Source organism: Impatiens glandulifera, chromosome 1 (genome assembly GCF_907164915.1).
Source record: "Impatiens glandulifera chromosome 1, dImpGla2.1, whole genome shotgun sequence".
In the NCBI taxonomy this organism is placed as follows: Eukaryota; Viridiplantae; Streptophyta; class Magnoliopsida; order Ericales; family Balsaminaceae; genus Impatiens; species Impatiens glandulifera.
Window position 1 is genome coordinate 20,690,987 of NC_061862.1, and position 20,062 is coordinate 20,711,048.

General features: G+C 30.8%; 2 protein-coding genes across 2 annotated transcripts; both read right to left on the reverse strand.

Moving 5' to 3' along the window:
• Positions 1-10,293: 10,293 nt before the first annotated feature.
• Positions 10,294-11,382, reverse strand: LOC124921766 (glucan endo-1,3-beta-glucosidase 14; the record flags this gene model as incomplete). Its single annotated transcript, XM_047462467.1, has 1 exon — positions 10,294-11,382. A coding segment is annotated over exon 1 (1,089 nt), but the record flags the coding sequence as incomplete, so codon positions are not given.
• Positions 11,383-16,300: 4,918 nt separating this feature from the next.
• LOC124920720 (ferredoxin, root R-B1-like) lies at positions 16,301-17,616 on the reverse strand. The gene is made up of 2 exons (XM_047461273.1): positions 17,504-17,616; positions 16,301-16,959 (listed from the first exon to the last, which is right to left on the reverse strand). Exon 2 carries the CDS (start codon positions 16,950-16,952, stop codon positions 16,497-16,499), a length of 456 nt encoding a protein of 151 aa, XP_047317229.1. The 5' UTR covers positions 16,953-16,959; positions 17,504-17,616; the 3' UTR covers positions 16,301-16,496.
• Between the last annotated feature and the right edge of the window lie 2,446 nt (positions 17,617-20,062).

Here is a 20,062-nt window from a genome sequence, read left to right on the forward strand (position 1 = left end):
ACGCTTACCACTATTAACGTGAGTGCTTCCCACTTATACTATTATACATTATCTTTCAAGTTAAATTCGCACCCACATATAATACTCATTTTTAAATGGATTCGAACCATGTTCTTAAGTTGAAAAAGACAAGCCTCTATTAATTCGAATTTCAATATTCGGTTTGGTTTTCTTGGGTCAGGGATAATTAATATTGACTTCCAGCTCAGTATCGTGGATTAGATCTAGCAATGCCTCAATGTTCAATGTCATTTGTCACGGGCTCAGTCTTTTCACTAACGATCCGTGCGGCACTAGTTACGATCTTCACAAGAACGAGTAACTAATCAGCCTTACTCAACGCAACACTCGACGCTTAATAGAATTGACACAAGAATTCTAGAGAGAGTAAACTCTTACAAAGAATAATATTATATCACTTGAATACTTGGTGCTTTACAAAGGAATACCTCAAAGGAATTTATAGGGTTATCCCCAACTATTACATTAATTACATAACACCCAATTACCTCATTAATGAAGTGTAAGCCAACCACCACATTAATGGGTTACTACCCAACTATTGGGAAAAACGTATATTTTATTCCCTACTTGATTGAAAATTTAGGAGCAAATAAAGCACAAGTAAAAGCGAAAATAAATAACACAATGCACACGCGAAATTTTTACGTGAAAAACCTCTTCAAATTAAGGAGTAAAAACCACGGGACTTTACGTCCAGTTCAAGCTTCATTAAAATTAGAGTCGAGAATATAAACAAGGTATAATAACCTTTTAATACCACAGAAAGATAAAAGGGCATACCCAAAAATATACAACTTTTTGGTCTCAAACAAGTCAAATAAAAACTTAAATTAGGAAGAACCTTTAAGCCCAGAAAAAATTCGTTTGAATCTCCGATCGTGAGTTTGATGAAGCTACGCAGCTATAGGCGAAAATCTGCTACAAAATTTTCTCTTTCTTCCACTCTTTTAATTTTTTGACTTCTGCTTCTTAATGACGGTTACCGGTCTTTAAATATAGAGCAATTAAGTTATAACATAACCCTTTAAATACTATAATACCCTTAATGAATTAAAAGTCAACTTGAACCCTATTGGGCCTTTTTCATAGTTGGGAGCCCAAACACAACCCAACAAACTCCCCCCTCACAACTATGGGAAAGATGTTGTCAACCCGACGGTTGAACAACAAAACTTGAACTTGCTTAGTGGTGGTGCCTTAGTCATCATATCGGCCCCATTATCGTCTATATGCACCTTTTCTAAAATCAACAACTTTTCATCTAACGCATCCCGTATCCAATGATACCTCACATCAATATGTTTAGATCTAGAATGAAATGTTGAATTTTTTGTTAGATAAATAGCGCTTTGACTATCATAGAGAAGTACATACATTTCTTGCACAATATTAAGTTCAAATAATAACTTCTTAACCTAAATCAGCTCCTTACAAGCTTTCGTTGCTGCAATAAGCTCAGCCTCCGCGGTTGACAACGCAACACACTTCTGTAGTCTCGATTGCCAAGAAATAGCTCCCCTCCAAAATTAATCAAATAGCCTGAAGTGGATTTTCTTGAATCAGCATCACCTGCCATATCTGAGTCGGTATAACCAACTAAATTTGGATTCTCATTTCCAAGGCAAAGTTTCATACTTGATGTGCCTCTGAGATATCTCAATATCCACTTCACCGCTTCCCAATGTTCTTTTCCCGGATTTGAAAGAAACATGCTCACAATACCAATAACATAATCTAAATTTGGTCTCGTGTTAACCATAGCATACATAAGACTACCAACAGCTGAACTATAGGGAACATTCTTCATATATTCCTTCTCATCATCATTTGAAGGACTATATTCGGAGCCTAATTTAAAATGAACCGCTAAAGGTGTGCCGACACTTTTAGCATTCTCCATATTGAATCTTTGTAACACTTTCTCAATATATTTTTCTTGAGACAACCATAACTTTTTCATCTTTCTGTCACGACTGATTCTAATTCCAAGAATCTGCTTTGCTTGTCCAAGATCCTTCATTGCAAAGGATTTCCATATGTCTTGTTTCAACCTATCAATTCTCGTAGTACTTTGACCAACAATAAGCATATCATCAGGAGAGAATTTTTGCACAAACACACAATGGTAGGAAGTAGTCTTTTTATATCCGTGTTACTTCATAAATAACTCAAACTTCTTGTACCATTGTCGTGGAACCTACTTCAATCCATACAAACTCTTATTCAACTTGCAAACACAATTCTCTTTACCCTTGACCTCAAAACCATCAGGTTGATCCATATAAATCTTTTCCTCTAAATCACCGTGAACAAAGGTCGTCTTTACGTCCATCTGTTCAGCTTCCAAATCAAGATTAGCTGTCAAACTCAATATAGTTCTGATTGAAGTCATCCTAACAACATAAGAGAAAATTTCGTCAAAGTTAATTCCCTTTATTTGACTAAACCCTTTGACAACCAAACGAGCTTTGTATCGTGGAGCTGAAGTATGATCATCTTGCTTCAGTCTGTATACCCACTTGTTCTTCAAATCTTTCTTTCCTTTTGGTAGTTCTACCAACTCAAAAGTATGATTATCATGTAAAGATTGCATCTCATCTTTCATAGCATCAACCCATTTATGCTTGGATTCACTATCCATAGCTTCTTCATAAGACTCTGGCTCTCCCCCAACGGTCACTAAAACATATTCATTAATAGAATATTTCGTAGAAGGTTGTCTATCTCTTGTTGATCTTTAGATGGAATTGTAGATAATTCATCTTGCTTGTTACTAATATTCTCCACTTAAACATCATGTTCATCTTGAGAATTATCCTATTACAACTAATTATTGTTGAATTAGGTGACTCAGATAATTGAACTGGATTTGAATCTATCTAATCACCTTTTTCCTTCAACTCACTATTTTTAGTTTTATCAATGTTTTCAATAGTCTCATCTTCATAATAAATGACATCACGACTTCTGAGAAGCTTCTTTGCAACTGGATTGTATAATCTGTAACCAAATTCATCTTGGTCATAACCCAAAAAAATGCATTCTCGACTCTTCACATCCAATTTTGATCTTTCATCCTTTGGAATATGAACAGAGCACCTGCATCCAAATACTTGTAAATGATCATCGAAATATTTTTACAAGTCCATACCTTATTTGGAACTTCACCATCCAAAGCGACTGTAGGACTCAAATTAATAACATGTACTACTGTGAGTATTGTTTCACCCCAAAACGTTTGAGATAACTTTGCTTCTGAAAGAAAACATCTAATCCTCTCAACAATTGTTCTGTTCATCGTTTCTGCAAGACCATTCAACTGAGGAGTCTTTGGAGGTGTTTTTTAATGTCTGATCCCTTGTTGTCTGCAGTATGCATCAAATGGACCACAATATTCACCACCATTATCACTACGAATGCACTTGATCTTCTTCCCGGTCTCTCTTTCAACAAGAGTATGGAACTCTTTGAACTTGTCTAAAACCTCATCTTTAGACTTCAAAACATATACTCAAAACTTTCTAGAATGATCATCAATAAACGTTACAAAATAAAGAGCACCACTAATAATTCGTACCTTTAAAGGACCACAAACGTCTAAATGCACCTGCTCTAAGACTTTTGACTTTCTTGAAGGAAGATTATGCTTGAACGATACTCTTGTTTGTTTTCCAGCAACACAATGAGAACATTTCTCCAAATAGGTCTCACTCAAACCGGAAATAGTATTTTTCTTAACCAACAAATTCAATCCATTTTCACTAATGTGACCAAGTCTTATGTGCCATAATTTAGAAGCATCTTTACTCTGTACAACATTCACACTATCCTTGCATATCGAAGTTTACATCAAATATAAATTAGAATATTTATCTCCTCGAGCTATAATCAAGTTGCCTTTAGAAAGTTTCAATTTTCTAGAACCAAAACTACTCGTGAAACCATCATCATCAAGTTTTCCAGTTGATATCAAATTCAGCCTAATATCTGGAGCATGTCGAACATCCTTAAGTAATAATTTTGACCCATTACCAGAATCCAAGCAAATGTCACCAATACCAATAACTTTACTTAAGCCGTCGTTACCCATCTTCAATACTCCAAAATCACCTGAAGTATAAGACGTAAAATAGTCTTTCCTTGGTGTAACATGCAAGGAAGCTCCGGTGTCAAACACCCAACTCGACTCATTACATACAAGGTTAATTGTATTCTCATTGTGGACAGTTACAAAATCATTTGAAGTCGCTATTGACACGCGATCTTCACTAGCATCTTTATTTTGATTAGATCCGCTCATTTCACGTTTCAACTTAAAGCAGTCTTTCTTAATGTGCCCCTTTTACCGCAATGATAACATTCAGCTGACTTGTACTTGGATTTGGACTTATTTCGACTCTTATGTCTCGCATTGTCTTTTCCATCCCTGTTCATCTGTCTCCCCCTATTTTCAGTAACCAACACATTTGAATTTATCAAAGACCCTTGATATTTTCTTCTTAATTCCTCATTCATGATGCCACCTTTGGCCATCTTTAGAGTTACTGCACCATTTGCAACATAATTACAAAGAGAAACCTTAAACATTTCCCACGAATCGGGTAGAGTAGTCAATAACCAAAGTTCTTGAACATCATCTTCAAACTTAATTCACATGTCTAACATCTGATCAAGAACACCCTGAAACTCATTTAAATGATCAGCTATAGAAACACTATCATTATATCTCAAATGAATTAATTTCTGAAGCAAGAATAATTTATTATTTCCAGTCTTTGAATCATATAAATTTTCAAGTTTATTCCATAAAGATTGTGCATTTGTCTCATGTTGGATGTGGTTGTAAACATTCTCTTCAACAAACTGACGAATAAAACCACATACATGTTCATGCTCAAAATTCCATTCCTCGTCAGATTTGGATGCAGGTTTCTCATTACCAAAAACGGGTAAGTGTAAAGCCTTAACAAATAATAAATCCTTCATTTTTCCTTTCCAAATTTGATAATTTGAACCATTGAGCAAAATCATCCTACTTTTGTTTATCTTCATAATTCAATCAAGTCATAAACAGTTAACCAAGCTCTAATACCACTTGTTGGGAAAAATGTATATTACATTCCCTACTTGATTGAAAAACTTAGGAGCAAATAAAGCACAAGTAAAAGCGGAAATAAATAACACAATGCACACACGAAATTTTTACGTGGAAAACCTCCTTAAATCAAGGAGTAAAACCACTGGACTTTACGTCCAGTTCAAGCTTCACTAAAATCAGAGTCGGGAATACAAACAAGGTATAACAACCTTTTAATATCGCAGAAAGATAAAAGGGCATACCCAAAAATATACAACTATTTGTTCCCAAACAAGTCAAATAAAAACTTAAATTAGGAAGAACCTTTAAGCCCCATAAAAACTCCGTTTGAATCTCCGATCGTGAGTTTGATGAACCTGCGCGGCTGTAGGCGAAAATCTGCTACAAGATTTTCTCTTTCTTCCTCTCTTTTAATTTTTTGACTTCTGGTTCTTAATGACGGTTGCCGCTCTTTAAATACTAGTGAAATTAGGTTATAACATAACCCTTTAAATACTATAATACCCTTAATGAATTAAAAGTGAACTTGAACCCTATTGGGCCTTTTTCCTAGTTGGGAGCCCAAACAAAACCCAACTCCAACTACCACCTTAATAGCTTACTAACCACTACATTAAATGTCTCAGTAATGTAAAGCAGGTCGTGCTTTCTTATAAGCCTTCTAGAATGTTCCTAGGTTGGGCCTTCATGGATGATTAAGCCTCTCGGGTTAGGAAGACAAGTGGGTCGTGACATTCTCCCCCACTCATTCTGGGACGTCCTCGTCGCATCCTCCTTGTAAGTCTAGATGATGTCTCCAAATGCGACATAAGTTTTGAGTGATATGCTAACTCTCCAACCCGTTTCTTTTCTAAGAAAGGGCCTTCGAATTGCCTCACAAGCCCCTTGTGAACTTTGGAAAATCGTCTTTCTTGATGGGGGAGAAGTTTTACTATCACTCGGTTTCCTCCGAACTCCAAGTGTCTTCTCTTCTTGTGCCCCCATTTCTTCATTCTGTTGGCGGACTTGTCAATTTTGTACTTCCCTTCCTCGAGGAAGAACTCCTCTGGTTGTGTCTTCAATTCCTCCAATTTGGGAGGTTCCATGCCATAACGAAACACCGTCGATGGTTTAGTACATTTGCTTAACTCTTTTATGTGATCCACCTCTCTCTTATGGTGAGGTTTCTTTGGTAATCCAGCGGGCATTACATCCTGACCTTTCTCTAGGATAGTTGTAACTTCTGGAGGTGTCTTCTTTACCCATTTTGAGAGTTGCATGGCGGAGAGGTGCCTAGGTACTCTCTTGCCCTCTCTTGTTAAAGGTATTGTACAAGTATTTTATTGCTCTAGAATGTACATAGTATTGGCAGAAGGGAGTAAAAAGGAATATACCTTGTTTAGGAACTCTATGCCAATAACCATTTTGTAGTTGTCCATGTCAATAATGGAGAAATCCAGAAGGCCAGTCCACTCCCCAATGTTGACCTTTACATTACGAGCAACTCCATAAGTTGCATTTGGTGCCGAGTTGACTGCTTTAAGCCACCCCTTCTCTTTGGTGTATCTGATCCCCAGTCTTCTTGCCTCTTTTACCTCTAGAAAGTTATTTTTGGCTCACGTATCCAACAAAGCTTTAACCACGTGGTTTCTTACTTTTGTCTCCACGAATAGTCGCCGTTTCTAATCGAGCAGAATTTGGCTCTCAAACTTTACTTTAACAACACTAAGGAGATTTAACGATCCTAATCGAGCTTCATCATGAAGGCATTCTTTCTCCTCCATCAAAGCGGATAGTTTGTTCTTCATAGGGCACTCTCTTGCTTTATATGACCCTTCACAAAAAAACACTTTATCCGAGGTCTCTCTCCATGTTTCTCGTCTCGATCTTCTCTACCATTGGGCTTCGTAAACTTAGTTGGGTCTTCATTGCTGTAAAAAAGGTCTCCACCATTTTCCCTCTCGTCAATCCTCTCATAGGTCGACTTTGGGTTCTCTTGCCTTCTCATTTCGACAAGAGATTCAGCCACGGAAATAGCGGTGTTTAGATCTTGGACACCACGCCGTTCCAACTCCTACTTTGCCCACATTTGTAGACCATCAGTGAGGGCGAACAAGGCTTCGTCGTATGAGTAGTTAGGGATCTCAAGGAGAGTAGTTATGAACTCCTTGACATACTCCTTGATACTCCCTCTGTGTGAGAGTCGTTGCAACTTGGCCCTTGCTTCTCGAATGACGTTTTTGGGATAGAACTGACTCTTGAGTTCCTCCTTAAATTCTTCCCAAATATTAATAGAACACGTACCTCTTTCAATGTCGTTACTTCTTCGCCTCCACAATAGCATTGTAGTGTCTTCCAGGTATGTTGTGGCAGTATCTATCTTCCTCGCCTTTTTTACTAGGCCGAGTGCTTTGAAATACTGGTCCAGACTCCATAAGAAGTTGTCGATCTCCTTCGCATTCCTCTCGCCTAAATACGCTTTAGGCCTTGGAACGTCTATCCTCGTCAGATTGGGGACTCCTATAGGCGTACGCCCGCACTCTTGTGCAACCGCCTTCTTGAGTAACGCCACATCCTCTTCGGTGGCTTGTAGTTTATATGACATTACCTCGAATTTCTCGGTCAAGGTACTTATTTCACCAAGGAGGGTCTGCTCCAAGATCTTAGTTTGCTCTTGACATTTGGACAAGCCCTCGTACAGGGCACCTTACATTTCTTCTCGGAGTTCGTCTCTCTCCTTCTCAAGCTCATCAATGTGTTTCTCTAGATCCCCAACATTATCTTGTCCGTACGCCTAGTGAGTTATACCTTCTCCAACGTGGCGATAATGTCAATGATAGCGTCTCTTGATCTCTCTCTTTCTTTGGTAGCTTTGGATCCTCCCGCCTGAACTTTGCGAGAATTCCTACCACCTTCTCCGGTCCTGTGGGGAAGATTCTCTACTTCGTCAACGACCTTTGAACTTTCATCCGATCTTCGTCATTTCAGCTATGATACCAATTGTCACGGGCTCAGTCTTTTCACTGACGATCCGTGCGGCACTAGTTACGATCTTCACAAGAACGAGTAACTAGTCAGTCTTACTCGACGCAACACTCGACGCTTAATAGAATTGACACAAGAATTCTAGAGAGAGAGTAAACTCTTAAAAAGAATAATATTATATCACTTGAATACTTGGTGCTTTACAAAGTAATACCTCAAAGGTATTTAAAGGGCTATCCCTAAATACTACATTAATTACATAACACTCAACTACCTCATTAATGAAGTACTAGTCAACCACCACATTAATGGATTACTAGTCATTACCACCTTAATAGCTTACTAACCACTACATTAAATGTAGTAATGTAAAGCATGCCCTGTTTTCTTATAAGGCTTTTAGAATGTTCCTTGGGTTGGGCCTTCATGGATGATTAAGCCTCTTGGGTTAGGAAGACAAATGGGCCGAGATACATTTCATCAGTTGCGATTACGTTGACTTGATGAACCGGCAAATGGATTATTTGATATTCCGGGCTTGACAATAACGTTAATATTAATATTATTAATTTAAAATTGTATTTCATCATTTATTGAAAAATATAAATTGTTTGAAGACATGACTAATTCATCTTTTTTTTCTTTCTTTTTTTTATTAGAATAATTATCATTTAATTAAAGATCAAACTAACCAAAACATACTAAACAAAAAATAACTTGTAAATTTATTTATAATAATCAATTAATCAAAATAAACAATGGTTTTAATATAATTGTTTTCTATGGTATATAAGAAAAACTATCTCCTAATCTGTCGCTAGATGATATGATGAACCTGCACTATCTCCTTTCTAAATATCCTGCAAGAATAACATATATATTATTTGTCAATACTCAATGTCAATCCAAGCTTACATATAAAGAAACAACAAAAAAACAAATTAGATAACCTAATTAAAAAAAACAACTAAAATTAGAGGTGACAAGGAGATTCATGATTATTAATCATTCATCAACCAGATTAAATAAAAACAACTAACTAGCTAACCTATCATTGAGTCAAATAAACAATCATAATTTCTAGTTTCTAACATTGAAAATGACATTAACTCTTTTAAAAATATGGTTTAATTTGAAGGTAATCAATCGGTAGCTAGAATGTCACTATTGGGAATCCATCAAAACATAATTTGAATTTAATTAAAAATATTGGTTTAATTTGAATTTAATTTGGGATCAACCACAATCCTTTGTTACCTTCTCTATAAATACCATCAAAACTCTCTTATGGGAACATGGATTCATTTTATATATAGCTATAAGTTACTTCCTTGTAGCAAATAATTACAAAAATATTAACGTCGTATGCTTATAATTCTTGTTAGAAGACAATCTAGAGGACTTGTGTGTTAATAAGTTAGAATTGTTTTTTTTATTCAAATCAAAGTCCATTATCTCCATCAAAGAAGCAATTAGAGACTTTTCCATCTAAGGGTTTGCCAAACAATTATTTTAATTTATGAAAAAAACATTCATATTGAATAAAATAATAAGTTGGAATATATGACCATTCGCATTACCATAATATTCTAACAATTCGCATAACCCATAATATCCTCACTTTCATTTAAGGTATTCTAAGTGAGAATAAAACTTGTAACTTTAATTCTCTTCTAAATCACTTTTACCCCTTAAACTATTCTACTGTCTAAACTACTCTTATTCTCAGAAATATACGGAAAAAAAAATATGGAATTCAATTTCTTACCTCTATAATATTTGATTGGTTAAGCAAACATAAACATGATTATCCATTGCACCATGATAACTATCAAAATTGGTAGTGCCTGTAAGTTTAATTTCAGACAGTAAAAATAGACAAAATCAGTAAATTTATAGCTATAAAAAGTATAGTAAAAATTGATAATATTACTTACATAAATACTTGAAGGTGAAGATATAGTATGTGGTAGAACTCCCTGCAATCCAACATTTCAGACAGTAATAATGGACAAAATCAGTAAATTATGAGCTATAAACAGAACACTAATAAAATTGATAATACTACTTACATAAATACTTGATGAAGATATAGAAGGTGAAGATGAAGATGAAGATGAAGATGAAGATGAAGATGAAGATGAAGATGAAGATGAAGATGAAGATGAAGATGAAGATGAAGATGAAGATGAAGATGAAGATGAAGATGAAGATGAAGATGAAGATGAAGATATGGAAGGTGGTAAAATTCCCTGCAATCCAACATCATAAACAGGTCTACCATCTGGATAATACAAACCATAATTCCTCTCTGATGTCGGGCCAGGTTTGAGATTCTCATTAAAGAGAGCGAATACATATACATCAATTGGAATTGATGGGTTAGCTGGAGTAGCTTGATTCTCCTGAATTCGTTTCAGCAAATTGGCATTATAAATTCCTGCATTCTCAACAGAAGCTCCAACCTCATTCTGATCACCTTTAGAAGGCCAGCCAGTTTCAGAAATCTTAACTTGAACATCACTATGACCCATTGCTCGAATTGCAGAATAAACAGCATCAATTTGTGCAAACAACATGTTATCATAATGCAGATTAGTTACAGGATCAACAGATCCTGAATTGGGTTCGAAGAGAACATAATTAAGTGGAATTTGACTAGGACTATCTTTATAAGCAAAATATGGGTATACATTAATTAGAAAAGGGGATTTAACTTGTGCATGAAAGTTGAGAATTGGTTGAAGATATTGAGCAAGATCTGACTTGAAACTACCGGAGGAAGGAGGGAATGAATTGGCTAAGATGGCTAGAGAATGTGCAGTTGTGACATAAACTTGTTCGCTAAGACCGAGATTAAGTAGGGCATTATAAACAGTTTGCATAGCTGGAAAGAGATAAGTTATTGCTTGTTCATCATTACCAGCTAATACTTCATTGCCAACTATAATGCTGGTGATCTTTGTTTGTGATATGAACGGTACAACATTCTGTTGAATCCAATCTTGAGCTTTCCCCAAATCAGCCATATTCTGAAGTTGTTCACCTCCAAGTCCGATTACAAATTCAACATCCGAATTTGCAAACGCACGCAATACGTTAGGATCGGCATCGTAAAGCTTCACTCTTGTGATGTTGAGACTTTTAAGTAGGACAGCTACACGGTCATGAGACGGGAGATTGTTTGCGATCTGACCGTAGTTAATTCCAACACTAGTAGACATTATTCGAATAAGAAGAGACGAACTCAAAAGAAAGAGAAGAAAAAGAAGAGAAGAGAAGTTGAAAGAAGTCATTGTAGCTCCTGGAACTATTGATTTTTTTCTGGTTTCGGAAGGATGTTGTTTTATGAAACTCCGCCTAAGGTTTATATATAAGAAAAGTTAGGAAGTTCGGTTTTCTCTTATTTCTATATAATTAATTATTTTTTATATGGAAAGTATATAACATATTGTCCAAATATTAAATACCTTAATTTAACAATATTAATATTATATTATTTTTATATCAATTTCCTTTGTCTAAATATTAATATACCTTCATAATAATAATAATATTCTTACTTTTATATCAATTTTCTAAAAAGTTTTAGATTAATATCTATAAATTAGAATTATTAAATATAATTTTATTACATTATTGTTTTTAAAGATATAAAATCATAATTTGTCTAGTTAGTTGTCAATATGTTTGATGAAATACTCTAATAAATATATTATTATATTTATTTTAATTGTTCATGTTAATATTATTATTATTTTACAATACTCTAATTTAACTTCAAAAAAAAATTCAATTATTATTTTATATGAACAGTCAATTTTCATATTATTTATTTGTTTGTGTTAATCCAACTGTTTTTATCATTTTTAATTAATTATTTAGTCAATACATTAATATCTTGAATTAATTTCAACAATAATGATTTTATCAAATTTTAAAAAATGTATAATAGACATTTTAAATTTTTCGCCTTTCCAATCTAAAATATTAAATATTATGATAATATTTATATTATATTACAAATATAAATTAGAAATAAAATATATACATTTAATTCTATATAGAATTTAATATAATATTTTTTATTCCATTAAATTCAACAAATTAAATCTTCCTCAAATATTATATATATATTAAAAATATTCTATCAAACAAATAAACTGCAAAACTTTTATTTATTTTTTTCCAAATAATATAATATCAGTTAATATATTATAATAATAATAATACTAATAATATTAATAAGATTTTAAAGCTTTAAATTAAATTTGGGTTATAATAATTAAGTTAATTGATGAAAAATAATGTTATTATTTATTGAGAGATAATTAGATTTGGTTAGGCAATAAATAATTTATTTAAAAATAGAAAAACAAAAACATTGAAGAACTTTTTTTAATTTAAATAAAACTTTAATATTTATTTAAAAAAATAAGAACTGTAATATTTACTTTTTAAAAGTATATATATATATATATTATCTTTTATAAAAAAAGAAAGCAGTATTAATTAAGAATAATATATATATATATATGTGTTTAATATTTACTGTTTTGATATGTATTTTTATTTAAGTTATAGAACAAAAATCTATTATATACTTATTATTATTGTATTATTATGTTTGTCAAAACTATATTAAATTTTTAAAAACAATTTGAATTAGTCCAAGACGCAACAACAGTAACATTTGACTAGAACCGTTATGTTTTTTTTTTACACCAATAAAGTAAAAAAAATATATATCAATTAATAACAAATGAGTAACCATGTTTTTTTATTAATAAAGAACAAAATTAGATCTGTTATTCCAAAATAAAAAATAAATAGGTGAAAATAAATGTTAGAGATTTAAGAAATGTTTTTAATGCATTTAATATATGATAGTACGTAAAAGTATAAACTGACTTGTAATTTAATACGATAAAAATATGATAAATGATTAGGTGAGGGAATTTGGTGAAGAAATTTGGTGAGAGAATAACTTGTCATAATAATTTATTTGCTGAGAAAATCAAATAATTTCTCTCTTTCCTCCCACTTTTACATTTTCCAACTAGATGCTAAGTCATTTCCTCACCAAATTCTCTCTCTATATCACTCCTCTAAAAATATATGCAAATTATATAGGCACTCTAGTTAGTTAATTGTTCACTTTTAATTCTTAAATTAATTTTTTAAACCAATCGTCTGTTCAATTTTTTAAAAGGTCACTACTGATCCTTATATTAACTTTTTGGTTAAACATAACGTTAAGCTTAAAATATTATTTTTTTTATATATTATTTTTAATTATTATTTTTTATATTTATATATATAATTATTAAATAACTTATATAGATTATATCATTAATTTTTATATTTATATAATTATTAAATCTCTATAATATATAGATAATATATTTAGTATTTATTTTTATCCATAAATATCTATCATATCCTTAAATTCTTTAAGGAAGAGGAAGACGAAAGCGACGATTTTTGCTGTGATTACGAAGTGAGTTATGATTGAGAGAAAATTTCATTGTAACACGTTGTAGAACATAGAATATGATATATATGCATAGATAAAAATAAATAATATATATATATTATATAAATATAAAAATTAATGATTAAAGATATATATATATAATATTATATATATATAAGTATTTAATAATTATATATATAAATATAAAAAATAATGATTAAAGATAATATATATAAAAAAAAATTAAGTTTAACCCGTTATGTTTAACCAAAAATAGAGATTAACATTATAATCAAGACGGTTAAAATTGAGAATTTGCGTAAAATCGTTAGAGGTTTGTAAACTCGTAAATCAAAATCGAATCGTAAAATCGTAAAATTTTACTTTAGAAATATATTAATTATAAAATTAATATTAAATTATTTATATATAAAAAATTATTAAGAAAAACGTATAATAATATTATATATTTATATTAATAAAATTAAAATATAACTAAATAACTTATTCTTTAATATATATAAGTTTGTATCCCTAATTAGAGTATTATCTATAAATATAAATATATACAAATAAATATCTAAAAACCCTAACTCATACCCACATCCCCATCTTCATCAACGACCGCATCCCATTTTCTTCTTCTCTCTAAATCTCCATCTTTTTTTTCTCTCCATCTCAATCGACTATTGAAGGACAAAAAAGGACGTTCAAAGAGAGTGAAGGGACAATGGTAAAGAAAAATAACTCAAGTTTCCTTCTCTTCATCAGCACGATACAATTTTTCTGATTTTGGAGTATTGATCGATTCAACTCGCGAGTAAATACCGATTCTACACCCTAACCGTTATTACAACTCGTGACTCGTTTTCTTTGAGTTGAATCATAAACTTGAATGAGTTCTTTGAGTTGAATCATAAACTTGAATGAGTTCACGAGTTGACTCGTGAACTTGACAACATTTGATTGTAATATTTTGACGTTGAAGATGAATAACCATTTTTTATTTTTTAGTATAAACATTTTTTTTAAATTAGTGAGAAATAGTTAATTACTAAATAATGAAAAATTGGTATAATTATAAATTAATAATAATAAAAACTTAAATTTTAGCAGTTGAGCTGTCAGCGAATAAGACTGGGCATACTGATATTGAATAGTGAAAATGAATAACGTAATCGTATAATTCGTATTATACAAAATCAGTATATTCAGTTCGGTCGGTAAACCGACGGATTATGATACCGCAAACCGATCAACTGAACCGTATAGTTCGGTTTAGTCAAATCAGAATCGATTTGAACTCAATTTAAGTGGTTCGATTTAATATTCAGTTTAGTTTGAACGATTTGTCAGTTTTCTTGCCTCTTGATTAGAATATTCGAATCATAAAAAAAATATTTTATATATATACTAAATATTATAAAATTCTTCTTCCAAATGATTTTGATTTTTTTTTAATGACATTTTAATAAGATACCATTGAGAATCATTTAATCATAAATATAAAAACATTAAAAAAAAGTTTAGTTTTAATTTTATCACCAGATAAACTCACACTAAGTGCATAATATATTTGAATTTCTTATAATAGTATTAAATTTATTTCTAATTTTTATTAAACAAAAACTATATACTCGTGGGTATGAATATATATATATATATATATAAATATTAATATAATTTCTTTTTTAATATTATTTTGCTAAAAAAAGTTTACGCTCTTAGACTATCTCGAAAACTCATAACTGTGCTGACATTCGACTAGGGGTGTTCATCGGCTCGGTTTCGGGTTATTCGAGTTCCTCAATTCGGTTTCTTCGAATTTTTTATTTTTTTTTCGTAAATTCCAAATTCGAATAAATTTTAATTAAACCGAACCGAATTCGAATTTTATATTCGGTTCGAACTTCGAATAATTCGAATTCAAACCGAATTCAATTTTCTTTTATTTTAAACTCAAAATAAAATGTACCAACCAAGAATTGAACCCGGGTCTATACAATGGTAGAGTACTATTCTACCAATAGACCACTAATATTTTTGTTTTTTTTATTATAAATCTTAATTCAAAATATTCTAATTTGATTATTTTGAACTTATTCTTAAGTTAAGTTTGGAAAAATAAATAATAAAAAATGAATTCGGTTTTCGGTTTGGTTTTCGAGTTGAAACCCAAACTCGAAAACCAATTCGAAAACCGTATTTGAATTCGAATTGGTTTAAAATTCGATTCGAAAACCGAAAATGAAATTCGAATTCGGTTTATTCGAATTCGGTCGGATATTCGGTTCAGACCAAATATTGAACACTCCTACATTCGACTCTCTTGAATCTATAACTTTGAAGACACAAGTATTCACTCTTTACCGTTCTAAAATAAAAGTTATACTCTATACCATTGAGCAAGTCTCCACTCCGGCTAAGGAGGACTCTGGAACGAAGAATCTAGTCAAAGTCCAAGACAATGTTCAAATAAAAGAACAAAAACTAACAGTTTAGGGGAACATGAAACTGAACCCAACCCAAAATAACTTAAAAAAATTATTAAATAGTGTAAGAAAATCTCTCAAACAAAAAGAAAATTGAAATGTTTATAATAAAAAAGGCAGTTCAATGTAACCTAAATTCAAACAAATCCAAAATGTATACCCAAACTACTGTATTTGGTTTTAGGGTTTAGGTTTGGGTTCTGGTAAACCCAATTTGTTGGTTTAGTTTTTAAAATGAACAAGTTATATCAGAAAGGAAAACCAGCAAATTATTTGCTATCCATAAACAAAACAGTCAAAATGCAGGAATTCAACCATCCATCCATCCATCCATCCTATTAGTTGCACACAACCTAAAGCAACCAACCTTTTCTAAAGTTCCAATTCAGACAAACACAAGATAATTATCATCATTCATAAGCCAAAAACTGGCTTAACTTACTCAGTAGAGATCACCTTCCTTGTGGGTATGAATGACACAATCTGCTGCTGGATACGAAACACAAGTGAGCAAATAACCCTCCTTCATCTGACCATCATCCAAGAACGACCCATCAGTTTGGTCAACACTTCCAGAGGCTATTTTCCCAGCACAGGTAGAACAAGCACCAGCTCTGCAAGAATAAGGCAAATCTACTCCAGCTTCTTCAGCAGCATCAAGGATATACTGATCATCAGGGCACTCAAATTCATGCTCTGCACCTTCTTCTGTAATCAGCTTTATTTTGTAAGCAGCTGCAGATACTCTGAACCCTCCTGAAGATTTCAACCCAAAATTTTTGGACACATTCCTCCTTACTGATCCAAGAGAGGATGGGACTTTCAGGAAAGCACGGCTATTCACACACTTGGGAGCACCTTGGAGCATAAACTGAGATGGTAGACTTGCTGTTGCCATGCTTTTCCTGAAAACCATCAGTTCAAAGATTCAGTCACATTACCAGGTAAGACAATTCTATGGAATTTTCATTGATATTATTGACAAAATCTTAAAAGAAGAAACTAGAGCAAAACCCATTCCACAGAACTGCTAATAAACACTCATTTACATCAGCAAATTGAACCCAAACCCTTAATTAATAACAGATTAGAAATTAATCTGTGAGGATCTATAAACTAAACAAGATTGTTTAGATCTACTTAGAGATCGCTACATATTTCGTTGATCAGCACGAGAATTTCTTCAAAGACAGCAAAGAAAACAACGATTTTCATCTAAATCACAGTCAAGAACAGAAATGAATCATCTTTTTGTTGGCACATCGAATTCAAAACACGCAGGTGATGATATAAACAACCAAACATTGGCGAGAAAATAACCTATATAGGAAATGAGAAACAGCATCAAACTAGAATCAAAAGTGCAAAGAGTAAAGAGAAACAAACGATCAGATAAAAAAACAGACAGATTGAAGCATCAGATGAGGGAAGATCAAACGTAAAACTCGCCTGAAGATCGAAAACCGTGAGATTTTCTTTTCCGAAAGCTTCTTGGCGGAGATTTCTAAGAGTAGCAAAAGAACTGTGGGCGGCACTGGTAGCCAATATTATTTATAGTCAGGTAGGATCAACAAAATAAATAAATTAAAAAAACAAATATTCTTATTTTAGTTTGACTAAATTTTAATTTTAAATATAAAAAATAATTTAATAATTTATTTAAAAAAAAATTAAAGTAACCCATTTTAATTTTATTAATTAAGATATATATCTTTTAAATTATAAAAATATCAAACAAGCTTAGAGGGACAGCGAGCATGACAGCATTTATTTATTTTCACTAAAAGTTAAAAAAGAAACATTTGGGGAATTGGGGTTGTTAGAATTAATTTTTTAATAAAATAATATAGTTTTTCGAGAAAAACATTAAAAATATTATTTTTGAATTGTTATGTTAAAATTCTCTGCCTACTTATATTTTATATCAATATTATATTTTTAATATTATTAATAATAATAAAATAATATGATGTATTAAAAAATATTAATATTATACTATTTTGAACATAGTAAAAAAAAAAAATTAATTGTTATTGTTAAAATTCTTTTTATAGTTATATTTTATATTATTATTATATTTTTAATATTTTTTATAATAATAAAATAATTTGATGTATTAAAAAAATATTAATATTATACTATTTTCAATAACATAATAATACAAAATTAACTAAACAAAATAGATGAGATTAAAAGTAAAATAGCTTATCAATAATTGTTTATAATGTTTTAAAATAAAAGTAAAAAGTTATACATTTGACAGTATTTGTGTAAAATTTTAATTATAAAATTAATATTAAATTATTATAATGATAAATATGTGACATAGTGATCAAAGTTAGTGCCTAAAATAATTTAAATTGAAATAACAAATTTTAAAACAATATATATAATAATAGGTAGAGTCTCCCAAATTTTTGGTGCCCAATCTGGGTGGAAAAAATATAATTTTTTTTTCATAAGTGTTAATAATATTTAAATTCATAATCAAATAAAAAAATTTAGCTTTTATCTTAAATCATTATACTACATCAAATTTTGTTTAAATATACAATAAATTTAATTTATTAACTTAAGTTTGTATTAAATGGGCCGTATGTGGAGGGCTGCCCGAGTGCTTGCCCGGCCGGTGAGGCCGGTCTAATAATATGCTCCCAATTACTAATAAAATAAAATTAATGATTAAATTAATTATTTACAATTTTTTTTTATATATTATATCTTCAATACATTCAATTTCATATTACAAGAATAAACCTCTTATAAAAAAAAATGGGACCACTAACTAATTGTGCATTATTAATTTAAAATTATTTTTATGTGTATTCAATGCATTGTATTAGAATATTTTTTTTTTAAATTACAGTAATCTCAACAATTTCTAACTTTTATCACATTATCAATCGCTAATATTTATCCTTCCAACCATTTTCCTATATCATTTTTCAATGACTTTACAACTTTAATATGTATTTTTTAATTTAAGAAATATATATATATATATATATATATATATATATATATATATATATATATATATATATATATATATATAAAATGATACTTAATTTTCAAAATGTCCAAATTGTCAAGTTGAAACTGTGGTTAATTTGGATATATATGTGAGAGTAAATGAATACTTGGGTCAAATTGTTGATTGACTCACCCATAAATTTAAAACGGTTAAAAATAAAATTAAAAAATGCTATAGGAATGTTTAGAACTTGAACATAACAAAATAAGTACAACTCTTTAACCAACTATACTAATAAGACTTTATATTTTAAATTCAACATCAAATTTGATGAATACAAAAACATTTTTAACAATATAAGTTTAAATTTTTAACTAACTAAGTAACTAATATATATATATATATGTAATTAATGATGTTTAATTTTCAAAATATCCAGATTATCAGGTCGAGAGCTAAAGTTAATTTAGATATATATGTGAGAGTAATGAATACTTGAATCGGATTATGGGTTGACCCGTCCATAAATTTAAAACGGTTAAAAATAAAATTAAAAATATTATATGTATGTTTCGAACCTGCAACCTAACAAAACAAGTACAACTCTTTAACCAACCAAGCTAATAAAATTTTATATTTTAATTTCAATACCAAATTTGATGAACGTGAGACATTCTTAACAATATAAGTTCAACTTTTTAACTAACCAATATATATATATATATATATATATATATATATAATGATGCTTAATTTTCAAAATGACCGAATTACCGAGTCGAGAGCTGTGCTTAATTTTAATATATATGTGAGAGTAAATGAATACTTTGGTCGAATTCTGAGCTGACCTACCAATAAATTTAAAACGGTTAAAAATAAAATTAAAAATGATATATGTATGTTTCGAACTTGTAACCTAACAAAATAAGTACAACTCTTTAACAAACTTGACTAATAAGAGTTTATATTTTAAATTAAACACCAAATTTAATGAACGCGGAACATTCTTAACAATATAAGTTTAATTTTTTAAC